At 29.5% G+C, this 12,097-nt stretch overlaps 3 protein-coding genes across 3 annotated transcripts; 1 reads left to right on the top strand and 2 right to left on the bottom strand.

The window, feature by feature from the left end:
* Nucleotides 1-4,047: 4,047 nt before the first annotated feature.
* Nucleotides 4,048-6,596, bottom strand: HELRODRAFT_194757 (hypothetical protein; the record flags this gene model as incomplete). The annotated part of the gene is made up of 4 exons (XM_009033745.1): nucleotides 6,446-6,596; nucleotides 6,149-6,310; nucleotides 4,417-4,545; nucleotides 4,048-4,131 (listed from the first exon to the last, which is right to left on the bottom strand). Exons 1-4 carry the CDS (start codon nucleotides 6,542-6,544, stop codon nucleotides 4,048-4,050), a joined length of 474 nt encoding a protein of 157 aa, XP_009031993.1. The 5' UTR covers nucleotides 6,545-6,596.
* Nucleotides 6,597-8,078: 1,482 nt separating this feature from the next.
* On the top strand, nucleotides 8,079-8,402 carry HELRODRAFT_183026 (hypothetical protein; the record flags this gene model as incomplete). Its single annotated transcript, XM_009033744.1, has 1 exon — nucleotides 8,079-8,402. The coding sequence occupies one exon, from the start codon at nucleotides 8,079-8,081 to the stop codon at nucleotides 8,400-8,402; it is 324 nt and encodes a 107-aa protein (XP_009031992.1).
* Nucleotides 8,403-9,584: 1,182 nt separating this feature from the next.
* HELRODRAFT_104567 (hypothetical protein) lies at nucleotides 9,585-11,862 on the bottom strand. The gene is made up of 4 exons (XM_009033743.1): nucleotides 11,697-11,862; nucleotides 11,190-11,347; nucleotides 10,825-10,947; nucleotides 9,585-10,699 (listed from the first exon to the last, which is right to left on the bottom strand). The coding sequence occupies exons 2-4, from the start codon at nucleotides 11,336-11,338 to the stop codon at nucleotides 10,531-10,533; spliced, it is 441 nt and encodes a 146-aa protein (XP_009031991.1). The 5' UTR covers nucleotides 11,339-11,347; nucleotides 11,697-11,862; the 3' UTR covers nucleotides 9,585-10,530.
* Nucleotides 11,863-12,097: the final 235 nt, after the last annotated feature.

Raw genomic sequence — 12,097 nt, 5'->3', positions numbered from 1 at the left:
TAAATTATTATTATATATTTACATTCTGATGATATAATTATAGTTAATCATCATTTTATAACGTAACATCTTTTATTTCAGTTTTAGGTTTTTTAAGACTGGTAATTTAAGACAAGTTAATTTTAGTTTAAAATTGTAAAGCGTCTCAAATTAATAATTTAATAAAAAAATTCAAATACAGATTATTCATCAATATAATATATTATTAAAATTCATTCAAGCAAATGCAACATATTATATTTTTTAAATTTTAATTAAATTAAATTACAATACAATACCACAAACATTAACTCGACTGACAACTGGAGATGATGACGATGTAGATGGCGCTCTCGATCGCACTAACAATGGGTCCCGTTCGGACATGGTTTATTTTTATTAAAATAGGAATGAAAATATTAAATTAAAAAACTATAGTCAAAATTTAAGTTAATTAAAAAACGAACACACACACAAAGTAAATTATTGAATTGTATACAGATTGAATCAAATTTCAAGTTTGGAAATAGTTTTTTCATATTGTTTAGATCATGATGTTTGAATAAATAAATAAAATGAATGAAAAAATAAAATAAATGAGGCTCGGCATCAGTTAGAAGATTGAAAAATGAGGTTGAAATTGTATTTAAAAGTAAACAGAAAAAAACAAACAACGAAATAAGATATATGTATTACCATCGTTTTCAGTCATTTTGCAAAACTATTTCCAACTTTGAAAAAAAGCAGTTATTTAAAAAAATATACAAAACAATTATAGAAAATTTATAATTGTTTTAAAAATTAAAACAAAACTTCAAAATAAACAGCTTCAAACGCTTCAAAACACAAATCGAATCGTTAAAACTTGATAGCGAATAATGAACATCAAACGTTTCTGAAAATAGTTTTAAATAAATTAAAAGTGAACAATCACATGATAAAAATCATGTGTTTTTGGAATAAATTACCAGAAAGTTAAATTAGAATGACATTTGCATAATTACTTCTTCATCTTACAACTGAAATTTTTGATTAAGATAGTATCTTGTAGCGATCAAACGGTTATCGTTAAGCATTACTTAACTAACACTCACTATGGTTTATAGTATAGTTCGATTTTTAAACCTGATACTATCAAAATCAGAGATATCTGTTCGAATTCCTATATGACACACATACATAAACACACACATACATAAACACACACATACACGCATACATACTTACAGTTAATAAAATAAGAAATAAAAAGTATATGAAATTTAGTTAATTAAACCATTTATTACAATAATTCAATTCAACCAGGAAATGTTAAGCAACAATATATGTTATATATATACAAAAAATACATAAGCAATTATAGATGAAAATCACATGTTCCGCATTAGTTAGCTTCCTGTTTAATTTTTAAATTAACAAGCTGTGATTTTCATAAATAATTACATTTCTGACAGTTTTAATCCAGTACATATATAAATATATATATATATATGTATATATATATATATGTTATTGGTAAACCATTACCCGCCATAGGCCAGACGTACGTTTCGTCTCTCACGAGACTCGTCAGTAGCCTGCCGAATAAGGTTTAAGATAACACAACTCAATTATTATAACCAAGAAACTCAAATTGAGGTGTCGCGACCAATAGGTAAGAATAACATCTCGTTGTTACAAGGTATGCACACACACACAAACATATATATATATATATATATATATATATATATATATATATATATATATATATATATATATATATATATATATATATGTTTCTAAGAAAAAATATGTATATAGAAAACAAAAAAAAGATGTACATATATATATCTGTATATGACGCAATTGAATAAAATTATTTGTTTGTCTTTCTGTCATTTTAATGAGTAATATTAGGTAATGAGATACAAGAACAGAAATTATTAGAGAGCGTCTACATATAAACACATGTAAATAGAAAATTAATCAAAGAAAGAAAATAAACAATAGAAGACAAATTTAAATTAAATTTTTGTAACAGTTTTAATTGGCATTGTAGGGAAAAAAATTGAAAAAAAAGAAGTAAAAATTTCTAAAATTAAAAACTGAACAAAACATTGACTAAAACATAAAATAAATTTCTTACCACACATTTACATTTGCAGATAGTAAACAAAATAATTACAATATGTTTTAATCAATCAATTTTTGCTTAGCGTCCAGAGTTAGGACATTAAACTGACCCTCACTGCCTTGTGAGTGATGTTGGATCATCAAAGGCTAGGCCCACCGCTTATAACTGTGGTTGCGTAAGGAAGGGCGCCCTGCGTAAAAATTAGCCAAATAAATTACTTATGATGACAGAAGTGACAATGGCTCTCAGTATCCGGCAGAATGGCGTCGAGGGGTATTTCGGTTTCATCATAGGTAGCCAAACGGCAACCCCCGATCTCGGGGAAAATGTCGTCTAAACGTGTGTTGTTGTTGTTGTTGTTGTCCAGAGTTAGGACGTACAATGTGAATTAAGACTGTCAGAAATGCAATTCTTGATGAAAATAAAGGCTTGTTCCGCCGAGCTATTTAGCTTCCTGATTAATTTTTCGATTTTTCTAACGGTAGACTGGAAATCATTGAGAAGTTTGTTGAGTTGAAAATGAAATCTGTGATTTTCATTAATAATATATATATATATATATATATATATATATATATATATACACATAAATATATTTTTTGGTGAATGCTAGTAATAGACCATAATTAATGCAGATTTCATAAATTTTCGGATGCATATATATAGATAAACATATATATATATATATATATATATATATATATATATATAAATATGTTGGTAATAGACCATAATTTTTACAATATTCTATAAATTCTACCGAATGTTTGGCGTTAATATGTTTGTAGTTCGTTTTTTCGATTTTTCTCACTAAAGTTTTTTGGTGAACGTTTAGTTTATTAAAATTCAAAATAAACTTATTTTTCGAATTCATGCTGCAAATAAGGCCATATTTCGATTCCGAATGAATCATCGTCAGTGCTCCTTGTTGTATATATAGGGAAATATTGACTTTGTCAAGATTAACTTTGACGTTGTAAAAATTAACTTTGGTGTTGTAAAATTGAACTTTGATGCGAATTAGGTGTCAGGTTTCTTAATTGGCTGGTCATCTTCTTTGGTCTCCTTTTCTTCATCGATAGCATCATATTCTTCTTTGTCACTATTTACGATGCTAGTTTTTATTACTTCTTTGTTTTCGTTGTGGGATAAGCGCCGGGTTGAAAGAGAGGTTGTCATTTTTTTGTCATAAATTGATAATTTGATAATGGGTGAAATATAGAATATTGTATATATATATATATATATATATATATATATATATATATATATATATATATATATATATATATATATATATATATATATATGATCAAATGGAATAAAATACCATGTTAGTGAATTGAGAATGGTAAAATGAAAATATTGTTATTACATTACAAGAGTTGTTGAGTTGGAAGAAAATTTAGAAAAAAATTTAATTAACCGATCATTTTATTTACGTCTGCGTATCATACGTAGTGGAAACCACTTTATTAAAAATTACTCTGCAAACTACTGGGTAGTAATTAAAAAAATTGAAATGGCAATAATAAAATAATTAGTTTTATTACTACTATAACCAAAGAAGTTAAAAATAATGTAGAGAAAACGAGTTATCAAGTAGGATAGTCAAAATGTATGATTGTTATCAATAGATTAACATATACAATTGTTTTTTTAATAGTCAAACCATTTACAATTTAAAGATTCTCTGCATCAATCAATAAATCAATCACTCAATCAATTAATCAATCAATACAACAATCAATCTATGTTAATCAATCAATGGACCAATCAATCAATTAGCAAAGTAATTGGTCAATAAACCATCCAATCAAACTCACCACCGTTAAATCAACCAGCCAATCTCATTAAATTAACCAACCTACCAAAGTCTCCATCATTAAATCAGCCAGGCAACCACCATCACTCAATCAATGAACTAATCAATCAAACAATTAGACAGCCAATCAGTTTTCGTCGTGATAAGCAGGGGGAGGAGTCTGTTCAAGTGACATCCTGATCACATCTTCGTACTTTGGCGGCAGGAGCATCTATTTGATTAGGCATTCAACAAAAAATTCTCATCTCAAAAGAACAAAAATTGTAACCTGCTTGGGTAAAGATATACCTAAACGGTTTTTCAACAAGCTCAACAACGAACAAACACACACCAAGCATACAATCTAATGTAGGTAGGTACAACTAGGATTGTTCATATGAGCATGCATCTAAACAGTTTATCAACAAACACATACAGACCAAACAAACACATACAGACAGACACAGGAGCGCGAGCACGCACGCACACACACACACACACACAAACAATCACCAACCTCTGTATCATCAAGAGAGTTGGCATTGGGGTTGGCATTGTAATTCCTGATGCGATCCGACGAACCGGAAAATAGCTCCCTGTACTTCAGGTACTTATAACAGCCCCACACCACACCAATGCAGTACATCTAATTAACATAATACATTCACTGTTAGCGGCTAATTATCGTAATTTATTCATCTATTGTATATCAGCTCTCATTATCATGATCTTCATTCATGGACAGCTAATATAATTAAATGCAGACCAGACGGCAAACGTATTTCACCTTATTATAACCAGTAAGTCAGCAATAATAATAATAAAAATAACAATAACAACAATAACAAAATAATATTAATAATAATAATAATGAATACAGACCATGATTGAGAGAATGGAGACAGAGAAGATGACAGAAAGTAAAGTCAGCTGATCATTGTCCAAGCACTTGATTTTTGATTTCAATGGAAAATCAGGCTGTGAAAAAGATTAATAAAATTCAATCAATCAATCAGTCAATCAATCAATCAGTCAATCAATCAGTCAATCAATCAGTCAATCAATCAGTCAATCAATCAATCAATCAATCAATCAATCAATCAATCAATCAATCAATCAATCAATCCATCAATCAATTGATCAATCCATCAACTAATTAATCAGTAAGTCAATCAATCAATAAAAATTTATGATAAATGAAAAAAGGACCAATAAAATATGTAAAATAAGTGAATGATTAATTATTAATTGTTAAACCAAGAATTATTGTATGCATGAATGCATATACACAGGACCAATCCCACCACAAACTTGCAGACACACACACACACACACACACACACACACACACACACACACAAATAAACAAGCAGACAAAAGAGAACAAAATAAAATACTAAAATAAAACTAACAATAGAAGTGATCCATTTCTTGAGGTTAGGAATGTCAGAGAAGTAACCCAGCATAGTCATTCCAGTTAAGCAAAGGGTGAAAACTTGGATACAGAAAAATGGGGTTATATACTGGGAGACCCCCTTAAAGGGAAAATGAAAAATTTATCCAGGAAATGTTTCAATTTAAAGTTATGAAAATAATTATAACCAAAATTAAATATAATGATTATAATTAATTATAATTACTATAATTAAGTTTGATAAATTCTCAAATTTTAAAGAAATATGAATAAGAATTCAAATTATTTATTATTTTCAAAAGAGAGCCATTAATTTATTTCTTTTTACCACATTGCAATAACTTAGCACACGATCCGGTACCATGAATACTTATTAGTATTATTAATTACTCTATATTTTAAAATAATTATTATTAATCTGAAAAAAAAATTATTATGTAAAAAAATTACTGTGAGCGTTCCATAAACAAGAACTAAGGAGAGAGACAGAAATCCAATAGAAAGAAAAAGGAGAATCAAAATATTATCTGGAAATATATTTGAAAAATAATTATTATATTTAATATAAATTATTTAAAATATATTTTATGTGGAATTAAATATGAAATAAAATGCCAGCACAGATAGTAAGTTATATAAGAATAGTTGAAAGATTGTAATTTATTAATAAATGAAAAAATTTACCAAAAATGAACTCTTTTGAGGAGCGATAATGTATGGTAGTAGCTTGAGTGCTGTAATTATTATTGTTGTTGATGTTATTCATGCTATTATGATTCATTTCTTGCATCAATGGCATCATCAAAGGAGGATTTTTGTTGCTCTGATCAACAACATTGATCATCTTATTGTTGTTGTTGTTGATGTAGTTGTTGTTGTTGTTTAAAAGTGGATTAGTTTCTCCAGACGTGATGTTGTTGTTGAACGATAATTTCTGGATCCATTCCGGATGAAAGAAGGAGCAAGTGAGGAAAGCAATGACCCCAATATACAGAACCTAATCAATTAGAAAAATTTTAGAATTTTCAAGTGATTTTTTGACACACATATCTAATCAATTAGGAGAAAAGTTAAAAAGTAATGTTTATTCTATCCTATGTTAGTACGTTCAGTTAGAGAGGAACTTACTGACCGAATGTAAGAGTCCTAGGATCAGAGTGCCAGTACGGACGTGTAGACACATGAAACATTTGTAAATCTCGTAATTATCTCTATCAAATTTCCAACGCATTTTTTCAATATTTAAAAATTAAAGTTTACTAAATTTAATTAACAAATTAACCGTTTTTACTGACGATAAAAGTAGAAAAAAAATAACAAAGATGGAAGGTTGGGAATTTCCCAAAAACACTTAACCGGCAAGATGACAATAATTATCATATGGTTAATTTTTGCTTTCTTTTCCACGGTTATTGTAGCATTCCATCAATTTATTAAATAGATATATTCTAACCGAACAATACAACTGACATATTTATTCCTTAAACATAAAACAATTATGTGATTTAGTCAACCAGTTGTATTTGGTTGACCAAAGTCCTTCACTCATATGACTCTCAAAAAATATGATATATATATGTATAGAGAGAGAGAGAGAGAAGAGAGAGAGAGAGAAAAGAGAGAGAAAGAGAAGAGAGAAAGAATTAATGTATTGAATATGTATTTTTTATAAAGGTATTAAAATACAACAGTTCAATTATAGAAAACCAAATTTTATTTCCAAAAATAAAGTTGATGTACAAACATTATGCAAAAAAGTTAACGAATCAATCAATCAATCAATCAATCAATCAATCAATCAATCAATCAATCAATCAATCAATCAATCAATCAATCAATCAATCAATCAATCAATCAATCAATCAATCAATCAATCAATCAATCAATCAATCAATCAATCAATCAATCAATCAATCAATCAGTCAGTCAAACAAACATACATACAAACAATTAATAAGTTCAATTAAACAAACATAAACCATCATACCCAAAAAGCGACATCCACATCACTGAATTGAAAAGTTCTCTTAGCAAACATACACAGGAGCATTTATTTACCTGGATTTGAAAAACAACGAAAAGCAGTGAATTACGTAAACTAAATCTAAACATCACCAATGTAATAAGAAAAAATTTGGAAAAAATGACCATGACAAAAATCCATGCCAAACACACATTACTCACACGTATATACACATACACACGTACACAAACAAACACATATGCACGCACACATCCAACAGAATAATAACACACCAGTGAATCAAAGAGCAGCGGGGATTCGAAACATCAACACCGAATGCAAGCATTAATTAGAAGAGGCAAAGTGATTACACAAAAAAAATTTCCCTCTCTCTCTCTCTCTCTCTATATATATATATATATATATATATATATATGACATTCCCAGCATGCTCCGCGTTATGTTCACTTTGCTGTGAATTCCATCAGTAATTGCATTTCTGACAGTCTTAATCTATATATATATATATACATATATATATATTTGGTAATAGACCATAATTTTTACAATATTCTATAAATTCTACCTAATGTTTGTAGTTCGTTTTTTCAATTTTTCTCACTAAAGTTTTTTGGTGAACGTTTAGTTTATTAAAATTCAAAATAAACTTATAAACGACTGGGGGGATGAACCAGCAAACCAGCAACTGGAGGATATAAATAATGTTAACCAGATACCATAGGAGGTTGCAAGGGTGGACACCAATGGGGACCAAGCGGGCAATGTACAGGGGGAAACAGACATGGAGGATGACAGGGCAAATGACAGCAACCAGAAGAAAGAAGATGTGTCATTGAAACAGTATACACTGGACAATTTCTTCCACCTGACACAGGAGGTCATAGAGGAATTAAATGGGGATGATATGATGCCTGAAGGAGAGACATCAAACTATATCCCACCCACCACCAGAGCAGCAATGATGGGAAGGAGACCAATCCCCACCAGCTCCATTGGATGGAAAACCAAGGAAGACAACAACACCATAATTTTCAGTTGCTTCAAGGGGGTTGAAGAACTAAAGAAGAGAATAAACTCTCGCTGGAAAAGGATACCAAAAGCATAGATGGGTATCTGGTACACAAAAACATCATAATAAATACGGCACCGAAGGAACCAAACAGACAGATGACAATGGATATAGTAAGAAACATCTTACCATACCAGGACAGCAGCTGCAACATCGAAAATATAAAAAGGGATTCACAGGCCCTTATAAAGTCGTTCATGAGGCGACAAACGATATCCAATAACGCTTGTAGGAGCGAGGAGAACTTTATGGAGGCGTACCGTAAAAACCACTGCACGATGTTCACTCAAAAAAACATGTAAGGAGGACGCGTCCGCAGGAAGAGCGTAACCGTATGAATGTCATGAACATCTCAAACCACCAACTAACGGAAGACCAGATGAGCCTGTTGAGTAAGGGATTAGGTTTCATTTGCACCCCTATGAACATTAAGATGTCGGAGGTGACAGATGGGATTAATAAATTAATCAGGGACGTGAAGATAATGGATTATTTTGATAATAACAAGGAAGGATCCTCCAAAATCAAAGCTGTCAAATAACTGCATAGCAACGATAGAGGAAATAACCCAAATAAAAGAGGAAATGATAAAAAGAACGGGACATGAATATATCAACGTATTAACGCCAAACATTCGGTAGAATTTATAGAATATTGTATAAATATATATATATTGGATATTTACATATATATATATATGTATATATATATATATATATAAACCAATACAGTATATATATATATATATATATATATATATAAAGTATGTATGAATATAATGAATAATTTTAAAAACGCTATTCAACAAGAATGAACGTGTATATGTATATACACGCATAAAGATAATATATACTTATATATATATACTTATATGGCCGTATTTAGCAGAGAAAGAACAAGAAAGATATTAATAATAATAACAATCATCATTAGTAATAATACTAAATAAATGATCACCGACACCAAGAGCGCAAGCAAAATCAAACTGTCCGAGCACTATTATTAGTTGTTTTAGTAACGTGTACACACACACACACACACACACACACACACACACACACACACACACACACACACACACTCACACACAAACGAATATATATATATATATATATATAGCAAAAACTATAAATAATTATAACTATAATCCGAACTGTTCAAAGCAGCATAGTGTAAATGGTCTTTTTCAATTACCCAGTAAGGAAAAAGCCACACTACAAGTACGTAGTATTCTTTTTGCAATAGCAGTATTGAAGCGTCTCATAGCCGTACATTAGTGTTAGTATTAACTTTAAAAAAAAAAAATCGCTAATGAAATACTATCAAGTGCATGGATGGATGGATGGATGTGTGTGAATTAAAATATTACTTCATAATAATGGTCAGTAATCAAGAATATTAATATCTATACAAATGTATGTATGGTCTATATATGCATACAAATATATATATATATATATTGGAGGATTAAGATGGCGATTTTAATAGAAAGTTTCTTAAAAGATAAAGATATATATTAATTTGTATGTTTGAATATACAAAAATATAAATATGTTTAAAAAAAACTTTTGTAAGATTATATATATATATATATATATATATATGTGTGTGTATATATACATAATTTCGCGATAATACTTTTCAAAATTTAACAAACAAAACAATAACATAGGTTTCTTAATTAACTGGCTTCAAAATTTTAAAACCGCCATTGTTTCAGAAATTCAAGAAAAAATTTCTTCAACGGGCATAAATGAATGAATGAAGAAAAATATATGTGACGGATACCATGCTAATTAATACAATTTCGCAAGACAATATTTGAATCAATTAATTAATTATTTGCTTTTATTTGGTGTGAAACTTTCAAACAAATCAGAAAAATATATAACTTTATGGTGAAAACAATAATGAGAATGGAGTTAACTAAGGTAATAACTTCAAACAAACAATTAAGAAGTCATTAGTAATGGTTGTAACAATAGGTGAAGACTTGATTTCAGACCAAATAACTTGACGGTGTGAACAAAACTAGAGTAATGAAAAAAAAACAACAAGCAGTTATCCAACCACAATAAAGAAATGACCTGCCAATCACAAAAAAACCAACAGAAACACCAAGAAGAAACGAACAAACAGCCAATCATGAGCAAACGCAACAATGTCAAAAATCTTCAGGTCTTGTTCTGCTATCCCAAGTTTCGTGCACAATCTCAGGCTTCGGGCGAGTTATCTGGACATGCACGGCTGAATGCTTTTGATTTTTCGGTGGTATGGGGAAAAGTTTGTAGGTCACCTCATCACCAGGCACCGGAACCACATCGCCCTCGATGCTAAAAATATTTCACAGTTAACAAAATTATTTATTAAAAAATTTCAACAAAAGTCAAATCAAATTTTTATTTTTTTTTACTTTTACGCATCAAAATTAAAATTTGAAAAAAATTGTCTTACTTACTCAGATATATGGAAGAATAATTTGTCCCCGCCATCACATGGGTTTATAAAGCCATGCCCCTTCTGTCTACAGAAATCATCAACTTTTCCGTAGAAAGAAGGCCCCGCAAGAATTCTCTCTGATCTGATGAAGAAACAAAATATAATCTTTTCAGCCATGTAAAGTACCATTATTATTGAATAATTTAAAGATAGAAACAACTGGTTGATAACTTTCTAATCAGTCTGTTGTTTTGAAACTTTTTTATTGCTGTAACAAATTTATAAATTATCATTTTTAAACTAAAGCACTTGCTAATGTCACTTTACCACAGACATAAATAAAAATTATAATATAATTAAAGAAATTAAACTAAAGAAACTAACTCAGAAAGAGTTCGACTTCTTTTGGCTCTGAAAGGCTTGATTGAAGGCGACACCGGGGGTGACATCTCTGCTGCTCCCCCTTCTTCTCTCACTGTTTTCGTGTCCAACACTAATTCCTGTTTACTAGCACTAGCACTTTTGTCACACATGTTTTTTGTCTGTTTAGTTTAATTTTAATCTTTCTGTTTAGTGTTTAATCACCAATTTACCTGTAATTTATTAAGTTAGTTTATATATTTAGTAAGTTTACTTTTAGCTCTAATTTTTTTAAAACTTTTTAAATTTAAAAAAATTTCTGCTAGTTAGAAAATAGACTTGTTAGAGATAAAATAGCAAGAGAGAGCAAGCAACAAGTAAGATATAAACATTAAGTTAAAAAAAAGAGTAAAATAAAGTAAAGAACACAAAAACCGAGCAACTAACAACAATTCAAACATAAAAGACAAATAAATGCAAATATTAATTCGAAATGTCATGAAGTTATTTAGAAGTTTCAGCTATGCTAACGTTTGGACTGCTGAAGAATTGGCTGCAGTTACTATCTGTATTTACAAATTTTACTGATAAAAAGGCGAATGCTTTGAAATAATTGTAAGTCTTGTAAATTAAAAAAAATTTATAATGAACGTCAAGAAAAGGTCGCGGGGTAATTACAATTAGAAAAATTAGGAATCAGGCGACTCAGAATTTAAAGAAAGTGAAGACCACGATTTGCAAAAAGTTGGATGATACAAAGTCTTAAATAAGACAAGACTTTAATTACATATGGAACCAATTTACACCCTTGGTTAGTTTGTATCTGGAGTTTTTACTTTTCAAGTCTTTATTCTGATTTTTCTACTATTGAAAAATCTTTCAACAATTGTCTCAAATTAGTTATGTTTTGATTCAATAAATAACAGTGAAGA

The sequence above is a fragment of the Helobdella robusta genome (genome assembly GCF_000326865.2).
Source record: "Helobdella robusta unplaced genomic scaffold HELROscaffold_97, whole genome shotgun sequence".
Taxonomy (NCBI): Eukaryota; Metazoa; Annelida; class Clitellata; order Rhynchobdellida; family Glossiphoniidae; genus Helobdella; species Helobdella robusta.
Note: the sequence above shows the minus strand (reverse complement) of the source record. Positions and strands in the feature narration are given on the sequence as shown.